The following is an 11,019-nucleotide window of genomic DNA, read 5'->3' on the forward strand; positions in this document are numbered from 1 at the left end:
ACAACGAATGAATCGAAAAGGATAACTATGATGTTGCAAATGATCAAAAGAAAATGCATGCAGAAAAACCAGCGATCGTTCAATGATGAAACATTTTATAGAAAAGGCAATGCAAATAGCGATGCCAAAAAAGATGAAACACTCTTTTAATACTTCAACAGAATACGTTGTGGATTCACAAAGATGCTGCTTTCCATTGTAATTCTGCGTGTCAATTAAATCGTGTTAAATCCCCTTCAGATTTATGAACGATCCAACCGCTTAACAAGTGCAGTATTGTTACCAGCTTCTTTACTGACGTTTCTAATTTGTTCACTGGACAGGGAAATTTATAAATTTTGATACTTTGATAAATACTTGCGATTTAGACATTTATCTATCACTAACTGAAACCAAAATTTGAAACTAGCAACTGCTTTTCTCCTCAAGAACGCATTATTCGAAAAAGAGACAAAAAAAACTTTTAGTTTAAAAGTTATTCTATCATAAATTTTGGAATGTGATACGTTTAAAGAACTTCCAATAGCTAATAAATTGGGGGCGAAAAATCGACTTTTGAATATATTTGTACATCGAGGGATTTACTCTGTTTTCATTGTTACATGAGAAACAATTTTTTAACTATGGTAGCAATAATTTCAAAACTCAATAATTTTTTTTACTCATCCATGAAGAATGTGTTACTAGGGAGATTTTCTTATGTTAAAAAATCTCATCTGGAATATCACATTTTTTGTCAGTCCCATAGCTAAAAAAACGCTGCTTTTGCAACAAAAATAAATTAACTATAGAAACGGACATTTTAATCCTTTTGCATGTAACAAATGGCAAACACATGGTTTGTGTAAGAACAAATGGTAAAAAAATGTTAAAAATATGATAAGAAAAATGTCTTATTGTTTTACTTTCAAAAAATAAATCTTTGAACATGTTTTACATGCCGGTACAAGAAAAGAAAAGAAGGAACCGAACATTCCAAGTCCAGCACGACTGGAACAATGAAATTCACAATAAGTAATATACACTATTTGAGGTCAGAATAATAATAGAAAAAACAAAAAATATAAAGAATTGGGGGGGGGGGGGCTCTGGGTTCAAGTTCATTAGAGCAGTATTTCCCATTAATCTTTTATTTTAATATTTGCTTTACAAGTCTCAAAGAGTTTAAGCAATTCGCAATGTTTAAAGTGCATATTGCATTCTATGTATAAGACTAAGTGGTAAAATATCGCTCGGTCCACACTATTGTCACAAAATGATGTCTTTCAATTTTTCCTCGTGATGATGATGATTGACTGACCTAACATTTAGTAATAAAAATGTAGCTAAATGAACTTGCTCAAGTTATGCTCAATGGTATCGGTGAGTTGTCATCAGGCAATAATGAATTGGTAGACATCAGTAGTTCTCCTCATAGCATGTTTAATTCTCAACAATGAGTCGTAGGTCTTCCTCAGGTTGGCGCCCCCTGGGAGGTCATGAATATTTAATTAAGGTCCCCTAGCCTAGTACTGCCGTGCTAAAGAAGAACGCCGTATGAACATTCGAGAGTTAACAAATTTCCTACGATAAAATGTTTATTTTTGAGGAAAATCGTGAATATTTTTCCTTGAAATTTTCAGACATTTAGATCAAATTACAGACAAAAGTATCTGAGAAATTGGCAGCAATTTTTTCAAAAATTTTCCTGAAAATTAGTGATTTGCCGGAGGAAATTTGGCAACGCCTGAAGGTTCATACGACGTTTTTCCTTAGCACGATAGAGTACTACTCAAGTCTTTAACGTACATAATTTTCTTGGAGACTTAAACGCAGGAGTAGAGAAGTAGATAAATGCACAAAAACATCGTCACTGACCATTGGCAGCTGTGAACGTGAAAAACTGATAGAAGGAGTTTATTACTTAATTTTTCAATGAAAAAATGTTTAAAATATTTAACCGTGACATGCATTTTAATATTTGAAGTGTGCCAACCTACTAACAATTTCAATATTTCTGTCATACTCTGAGTACGTCTGATTTCGTTGACGAGACATATTTTAACGGTGATGGAATTTTAATCCTGTCATATACCACCATGCTAAAAAAAGCGTCGTGTAAGCATCTAAAGGGGCCAAATTTCGCCCATGAACTATTGATTTTTGAGATAAACCCCGGTCGTGAACATTTTCCCTTGAAATTTTGAGGCACTAAATCTAGCTGTCACTAACTTTAAAGGAAACGTCCGTAAAATTGTCTAGAACATTCGTATTTTATGGACAAAAATATAGCAACCTGTCAATATATAAACGACGCGGTTCCTGAGCACAGTAGAATTCTGCCACGCTAAGAAAGAGCGCCTCATAAACATTCAAATGTCGCCAAATTTGCCCGATAAAATATTTATTTTTATAAAAGTTTTGAATATTTTGCCTTTAAAGTTTCAGAAACGTTAGATTCAATCGGGAGCACACTCATTTAGAAAATTCATACAATTCTGAGGAAATTCGGATTTTATCAAAGGTAATCTGGCAACGTTTAAAAGCTCATACGGCGCACAATGGACCGAATCCATGGGAGAGGTTGGACATGAATTTTTTGACTACGAGCGCAAATTTAGATGTTAATTTCGTCAAATTTTAAATTTTGAGGGGTGATCCTTAGAGAAAATTTTACGAGAAAACCAACGGGACCATTTTGAAGACCTTAAAAGTTTGTAAAAACGGAGTTATGAGCTTTTAAAGTTTTAAATTTTGTCCAACATCTCTTATTGACTCGATCCACTGTGCGGCGTTTTGCGTTAGCACGGCAGAATTTTTCATCGATTTTGTAATGAAGCTTTCGTCTCTGAAAGAATTTACTGAACTCAAAGAGAAGAGCCTTTTCAATCGAATTTAGGTCATGGTCGAAGAGACACCCCTAACATCACCTTACCAGCCTCTTCGCGACTTCCTGGAGATCAGAGAAAGATGTATGGATTTTGAAATGATCACATCACGTCGTTTCTTTAGATACATCCGTTGGATTTTCTGTTGTAGTCGTCGTTGTTGATGATTTTGCTTTTTGTGATCTTTGGGTCTGGTTGTTGCGTTTCACCTTCGCCTGAAACAAGTACTTAGGTATAAGTTACAACAATAATCTTTCGACCTCTTATATCTTAGGCGAGCACTCAAATGGATCTCAAGATTTACATTTTTGGTCTGATGTGGTGATTCATTTCCGAGGTATCACAACGCGGATTCAAATTTTTCCTTGATATCGACCGGACCAGTGTGGAGCTCTACATGTTATTTGGACCGAGTTCATCAGAAAGGAACCAACCCACATCAAGTTGAAACTGAGAAAAAGAGGGTGGCCAGACTTTTTACCCAATTTTGTATGATCCCAATTTTTTATCGTCCATTTATAAAGTTAGTTAAACAGCTTTTTGTCTGCAATGCTCTATGAACCAATAGTTTACTAAGCCCAGTTATAAGCTATGGTATAGGTGATGAGATTTCGCCAAATAATGGAATGTACTCCTTTGATGCCCAAGCTGGGTCACCCAAGGATCGCTGAAAACACGTACTCCCATTGGCGGATCCAGCAATTTGGCAACACCGAATTTCCCCATTTAAACCTTTGGAAATAAATCGATTCTTGGAGGGGCCAGGCGCTCCAGGTGCTAGGTTTAAATGGAGGAAATTCTGTGTTGCCAACTTGCTGGATCCGCCTCTGCGTACTCCGCAGGTTCTATAAGGCTGGTACATCCGAGCCGAGATGTAGGTCTACAAATACATCTTAAAAAAATAATAAGACATCAAATTGAAAAAAAGTACAAAATCAAATATCAACACAACCGAAGATAGGAGAGACGTTTTTGGGTTTGGTTATCATAAGTTATCTCCCGAATGAGAGCGGCAATTCATTGGCAGCATGGAGCGCAGCATCGCGAGCTCACGCCTAGTGCCACAGCGCCTTCAATTTTTCAGATGCAACACGGACATCCATCAAGCACGAATAGTTGTATCCCTGCGCCGTCATCAACGCGCGACCTTTCCCTTGCTCTGTCCCCATGTTGTGTTGGTTCCGTCCGTCTTTTAGCCGAAGACGCGAGAGATGTAATCGGACCTTGTTTTTACCTTTTCTCTCGAATCAAAACGATACCTCATTGACGGCATAGAGCGGAGCATCGCGAGTCCGCACGCATCGCGCCCTCAATTTTGCAGATACAACACGGATATCCATCAAGCACGAATAGTTGTATCTCTGCGCCGTTATCGAAGTGAATACTTTCTCTTACTCTGTTTCCGTGTTGTGTCGGTTCCGTTTGTCTTATTTGTAGCGGTGCTTAAAGGGCGACGTGAGCAACACAGCCAAATGACTTGGATTAAATTTGTTGGCCAAATTAGATATCGGTGAAAAAAAATTGGGTCAAGTATCTAGCTACCAAAAAGAGGTCTGAAGTTTTATTTCTCCATAAGAATCAACGTAGAATGTAAACTTCAACCCCTCTTGGGTTTTGGACTCAGGTAGACTTTTGAGGCGAAGGCAATCAAAGTTCTGGTGGAATATGTACCAATCTGTTGCAAATATTATGCTAGAGTGTGGTTATGCTCCCAGGACTATGATTACCTTCACTCAAAACTCTATCTATAAGTCCGTTTTTCATATTTGAGGGGCTCGGAGGACAAGGCGAATAAGTGCAGTTTTTGTTATTTCGAAAAATACGTTTTTGAAATTACGAAATTACACGAATCCCTCACTGGAAAAAAAAACACATTGAATCTAGAGTCCAGACTCTTGAAAACATTGACAAGAAAAAATACTCTTGATTCAATCAGATTTTTGCTTAAATCAAAAGGAAATCCGCTCAAATTAAGAGGCTTGGTTCTTGATTTAAGCAAAAATCCGATTGAATCAAGAGTATTTTTTCTTGTCGATGTTTTTAAGAGTCTGGACTCTAGATCTAATGTGTTTTTTTTCAGTGCTTACACGGTGAAAAGAAAGTTCAAACTGACTTTTTCATGCTTAAAAATTGGAATTTGGGAGCGAATTTTTCGCAGAATATGCATTGAGACTATTTTTACTTGAAATCATCAATATATCATTTTTTTTCACGAACTGCACTCATGCGCCTTGTCCTCAAAGTCTCTCATGTATCCTTGTGCAGTAGGAAGTTTCTTAGAGGCAGAACTTACTTTTTCCCTGTTTTTCCCAAAAGAGAAATATCCTCCAGAGCCAACATTGACGTCACCCTGGCCTAGCATGGCGACCAAGTCCCTGCCTCGAGGACCGTATTTCTCCTCGTAGCTTTTTCTGTAACGCAGACCGTCGTCAGGCCCAAAAGATATCCTCTGTACATTCTTGGCTGAGGAGGCCATGAGGAAGTCGATTAAACTAATTCCTTCGCCCGGCAGAGGGGCGGCCGTACCAATTGCCACGACGTTTAAACTCCACAGAATCACGCATTGTACCTGAAAACAGTAGTCAGAGATCACAAACTCTCCTTTGAAATGTCAGCGCAAAGCATAGAGGATTTATAATTATTCAAACATTTTTGATGGAGGCAAAATGTCTTCCAAGGTGGAGGAAAAATGAGATAGCTATACTGCACTACAGTTTAGAATCAGTAATTCTGTGTCATTTCGTCGGTTTCCTCACGAAAGATCGTAACTACATTCCAATATTGTCAAGTTTCCCCCTTATTGTTAGTTATTGTAACTTTGCCAAGAGAATCTTGGACATTCCTGACTGAAAATTTCAATGATTATTCCTATAATCTCGCGTGCAAAAATCAGTAAAATTTTGGAGTTGAATTGCACAGATATATTCGTGTGAATAATTTAATTGTTTGAGTCAATTTTGCAACTTGGGAATAGAGTTACGCTCCTTCGTCCCGGAAACGACGATTTGACGCAAAATATTCCAAAAAATATATTATTCGGGAGCATAGGCGGATCCAGATACTTTGTGGGGGGGGGGGGGCGTAAGGTAGGTCAAGGGTGCTTCCCTTAGAAGAATTTCAGAATTTTGAAGCATTAATACGCAGTTCGAGTCAATTTTGTCATGAATAAGAAGCGTCCTTTCTTATTCAATTCTTCCGTCTCTTCCTTCTACCTTTCTCCCCTTTCCCCCCTTTTTTTCGGGCAAACAAGGAGGCGGAGGCGGGGGCGTGCGCATCTTACACCCCTCTGGATCCGCATGTATGTTCGGGAGCAACTCAGATTTTAAGGTTGAGAAATGAATATTTGAGAATTGCGCTGATGCAGTTTGCCGTTACTATTGTCACCGTTCAAAGTGGATTTTGGATTCGGTAAGTGGACATGTTTGAATCGAAAGAAACTGTATCCATACTGACATGAGCCTCGAGATCCACAAGGTTTCATGCATTTTTTATAGCATACAGGACAGGATTTATCCCATAACGGATATATTTCCTTTTGATTGAAATCTGTCCAGATTTGTGAAGATGCACGTCAAAAATAGAACACCAGCAAAAGGAAAGAGAGGCACGGTATGGAAAGTTGCCTAACGAGTGAATTGCAGGCAATTTACACGGGCAAAGAGACATCAACTGAACTGAACTGTAATTATGTGAACTGCAGGCGAGGAGAGGACACTGCTCAGGCCGACAATGCGTCGTTTGCCAGAGAAGAGAATGTTCCCCATTCCAAGGTTGTAAAATTGATTCAACAATCCTCTTTTTATATGGTTATGGCTGTGCAACATCCTTCCAAAGTCGTGCTAATTTTTGCCCATGATTTTAAAAAAATCAAGGAGACTTCTATTGAAATGTTTTGAGTGGAAATTATTCAACACTGACATTATTTTTGAATCTGTGGTCCAAGAAACGGTGAACTAAGGTGGAATATATGCCTTTGAAATGCACAGAAGAAATCTCGTTTAAACCTAGACTTCAATCGAAGTGGCAAAAAACTACAGTTAAACCCAGAAGTTTGGTTTCGCGTCGAGGCTGAAACCGCAACGCGCTTAATTCAACAAGGCTATTATTTTTAAGGCGTTTTTTATTCTTCATGTGAAGATTTTTTCTATATCTCCAAAAGTATAACGAAAAAATTGAGTATTCACATTTGGACAGAATGTCAAAATAATCCTGGGCATGTGGTTACTGGGTTTTCAAAATTTCGGGGCAATTTATTTCAAAGCTGCCAGCTGCCCTCATAGACGAAACTTCCCGGAGATGGTTCCGATGACTTACATTGGAAAAAAAAACACATTGGATCTAGAGTCCAGACTCTTGAAAACATTGACAAGCAATTATCACTCTTAATTCAATCGGATTTTTGCTTGAATCAAAACGAAATCCGCTTAAATTAAGAGGCTTGGTTCTTGATTTAAGCTAGATTCTGATCGAATCAAGAGTTTTTTTTTCTTGTCGATGTTTTCAGGAGTCTGTACTCTAGATACAATGTGTTTTTTTTCCAGTGTACTTTTCAATCATATAACAGTAGCTTGTACTTTTTATAAATAATGACACCGTCTATAATTTTTTACTTTAGAGCCTCTCTTTATCGGAGAAGAGCGCTCAACTGTTATCTACGTTGGCGCGTTTTTGAGTTCCCCGAAGAAGATAACACCGTTGAGATGAAAGAACACTGAAAAAAAAACACATCGGATCTAGAGTCCAGACTCTTAAAGGCATCGACAAGAAAAAATACTCTTGATTCAATCGGATTTTTGCTTAAGTCAAGAACCAAGCCTCTTAATTTGAGCGGATTTCATTTTGCTTTAAGCTTAAATCTGATTGAATCAAGAGTATTTTTTCTTGTCAATGTTTTCAAGAGTCTGGACTATGGATCCAATAAGTTTTTTTTTTCCAGTGAACTTGCTCATCCAAATTTCAACTATCAGTTTTGGGAAAAGCTCACTGCTGCCAAAAAATAAATTATAGAAAAACGATTATCGTTCTCCGTACTTTGACATTTGAAGCATTCAATAAAGGTACCTATCATAGATTAATTAGCCCCTCTCCTCTATCTTGTTGATAAGCTGGTGCTCAATTTGAGCACATTATGTCACTAGTATACTAGAATTGAGTGACTTGGAGGACAAGGCGCATAAGTGCAGTTTTTGAAATTTCGAGAAATAAATGTTCGAAGTTTCGAAATTACATGGATCCTTATAGCGGAAAGAAAGTTCACACCGACTTTTTGATGCTTGAACATTGAAATTTTGGAGCGAATTTTCCACAGAGTATGCATTAAGACTAGTTTTACTTGAAATCATCAATATTCCAATTTTTCCAAAAAATGCACTTGTGCGCCTTGTCTTCCAAGCCCCTCAATTCTAGAGGCAGGTTGAAATGAGAAGCGCTCCCTATCGGCTGAGTGTTCAAAAATCGTGACACAAACTGTAATTATCGAGAAAAGAATACACTTACATATTTAAAGATATCCATCTTCCTAAAAATATCCAAAGTCCGAATAATTTACACTTTCAACATGGAATAATACCTCCTTTAAAACTCTATCTACGTGATCTACGGGAACTGGAAACGAAACAACCGGTTCATGACTGGAGTGCGCTCCGCGGTTAAAAATCGATGCGGGATCGCCGAAGAAGGAAGCCGGTGCGCAAGGTGCAATGAACGTCGGCAAGTATCAATTCCAAATGAGTGTTGATCTGACCAGAGTAAGTCTTACTGCCCCGGCAAAAAAAGCCAGCTTGCCGCACTCGACCGGGTTTTTCAGGAGAGCGCGAGGGTTTCGGGGCCACGATCCGCACGATTTGGCAACGCTGGATTCTGAAGTGGGAAGAGGGGGTCGGGGGCACTGTTTCGGATCTTGGATCAGATCGCGCGCGCACAAGAGGAGATGAATTCAGGAAGTCAGGAGCTTAAGGATTACAACTTTCTTTTTCTCGTCTTACATGACTCGGTCTCGACGTTGCCGCTGATCGTGGGCGTCGAGACGAAACGGGACGTATTCATGGTAAAAGGAACTGTGCACTGAAAAAAAATTCTCGGCGCGTTTTTACCAAGGTCCGTTGGTACCTTTACCATCTCACTTTTTTTACCAATTATTGGTGATTTTACCAAGACAGACTGGTAAGCTTACCTAAAAACCGGTAATTTACTGTTTTTCTCAGGTAAGAATACAACTTTTATTGGTAATCAATTCCCGGTAACTTGGCCATTTTATCTCGGTAATTCTACCACAGTCGATGAAAAATATTGGCGTTTTTACCGGGGTCCAGTAAAATTACCGAGAAAGTCAATAATTTTACCGAGATTTCTCGGTAAATTCCATAAATGGTAATTTTACCAAGAAAAAACTGGGATCAAATAGAACCCTGAATTCTTGGTAATTTTACCCTTTTCTTCGTAAATACACCGAGATTTTTTTTTCAGTGTGCACTGGAAAAAAAAAAAAAAACACATTGTATCTAGAGTCCAGACTCTTAAAAACATCGACAAGAAAAAGTACTCTTGATTCAATCAGAATCTAGCTTAAACCAAGAACCAAGCCTCTTAATTTAAGCGGATTTCGTTTCGATTCAAGCAAGAATCCGATTGAATCAAGAGTATTTTTTCTTGTCAATGTTTTCAAGAGTCTGGACTCTAGATCCAATGTGTTTTTTTTTTCCGGTGTGTTGCACGCAAACCCTATGCACATAGTTTCTTTTTGCCACTGAAAAACAAAGTATGGTAATATCTGCAATGAGTCTACTTGATTTTTTACACAGTGATGCTATTTAGTGAAAATAACCAGAATTACGGTAGTATTCACCAGATCTCTGGCTATACTTAACGTAATATGGCAAATGCTATACCATAAGGTCTGGTGTTCATTGGCATACTCGGATCACTGTGTCAGGGTTTGATAAAACCTACAATCTTTTTTTTCAGTGATTTTCGGTGGTTATTTTCACTAAATAGTATAACTGTGTAAAAAATCAAGTAGACTTATAGTAGATGTTACTGAAAATTTTTCTCAGTGTAAAAGCCCGATTGAAAATAGGAAGGAACTGTTTTACAACTCGACTTGTATAATTACAAAAAAAAAAAAAAAGCGCGGAACCCGGTATCTGAATTTCGGTGTTTCAAAATTTCCACTCCCTCTTGATTTTTCCAAAGTAAAACAGGCAAACTTCAAAGCCTGTTTATGCAGAATATTCTGTCGACAGATGTAAAAAATCAAGAGGGTTTTCAAAGAATTACGTTGACTATTTTTCTATAGAGAAAATAAAATTTGACAGGAATTCTGCAACGTCGCAAACGGAGATGTGTGGTTTCGTTCTATTGGAATAGCGAGGAAAAGTCACAAGACGAAGAATTAGGGGAAATTAATCTCGAACTCGTAAAAATTAAATGCATAAGTTCACCTCTCAATATCAAAACCAAAATAAGGGTTTTTTCCGGCCGTACTTTCTTGGTTTGTAATATTTTTGCAATTGTTATATCGCAGGCCAAAGTGCGAAACCACGTGCCTCCATTGCGATGTTACAAAATTTCCACTCCTTTTTTATTTTTTCGAAGAGAGATGAACCAACTTTTTGACTTGACACACTTACAGAAAATTCTGCCAACAGAGGAGAAAAATCAAGGAGGTTTTTATGAAGTTAAGTTGACTGCTTTTTCGAAGAGAAAATAAAGTATGTCAGCAAATCTGCAACGTCGCAAACGGAGATGCTTGGGTTTGCATTCGGCCATCTATATCCTTCTTCACTGGAAAAGAAACACATTGGGGCTAGAGTCCAGACTCTTGAAAACATTGACAAGAAAAAGGACTCTTGATTCAATCAGCTTTAAGCTTAAATCAAAAGGAAATCCGCTCAAATTAAGAGGTTTGGTTCTTGATTTAAGCTTAAATCCGATTGAATCAAGAGTATTTTTTCTTGTCGATGTTTTTAAGAGTCTGGACTCTAGATCCAATGTGTTTTTTATCCAGTGTTTCATCGCAGTAACGGTTTAAACTAGCGCGCAAGCGCAGAGTCGTTGCTCCCATAGGCCGGGAGGATGAAAAAGTTAAAACGCCTTCGTCGATGTGTATATGCAACCCAGACATCCTTGAAGTTCGAATAGTTGTATCAAGGCG

General features: G+C 38.0%; 1 protein-coding gene across 1 annotated transcript; it reads right to left on the reverse strand.

Annotated features, from left to right (window-relative positions):
- Positions 1-961: 961 nt before the first annotated feature.
- LOC109034737 (uncharacterized) lies at positions 962-5,430 on the reverse strand. Its single transcript, XM_019048031.2, has 2 exons — positions 5,161-5,430; positions 962-3,082 (listed from the first exon to the last, which is right to left on the reverse strand). Exons 1-2 carry the CDS (start codon positions 5,341-5,343, stop codon positions 2,975-2,977), a joined length of 291 nt encoding a protein of 96 aa, XP_018903576.2. The 5' UTR covers positions 5,344-5,430; the 3' UTR covers positions 962-2,974.
- Between the last annotated feature and the right edge of the window lie 5,589 nt (positions 5,431-11,019).

This window comes from Bemisia tabaci, chromosome 6, assembly GCF_918797505.1.
Source record: "Bemisia tabaci chromosome 6, PGI_BMITA_v3".
NCBI lineage: Eukaryota > Metazoa > Arthropoda > Insecta > Hemiptera > Aleyrodidae > Bemisia > Bemisia tabaci.

Excerpts from the sequence above, each read along its gene's own strand:
- LOC109034737 (XM_019048031.2), bottom strand. The coding sequence starts at position 5,343 with ATGGCCTCCTCAGCCAAGAATGTACAGAGGATATCTTTTGGGCCTGAC. Across the intron at positions 3,083-5,160 it reads TTGGGAAAAACAGGGAAAAA|GCGAAGGTGAAACGCAACAA; the intron begins GTAAGTTCTGCC and ends TACTTGTTTCAG.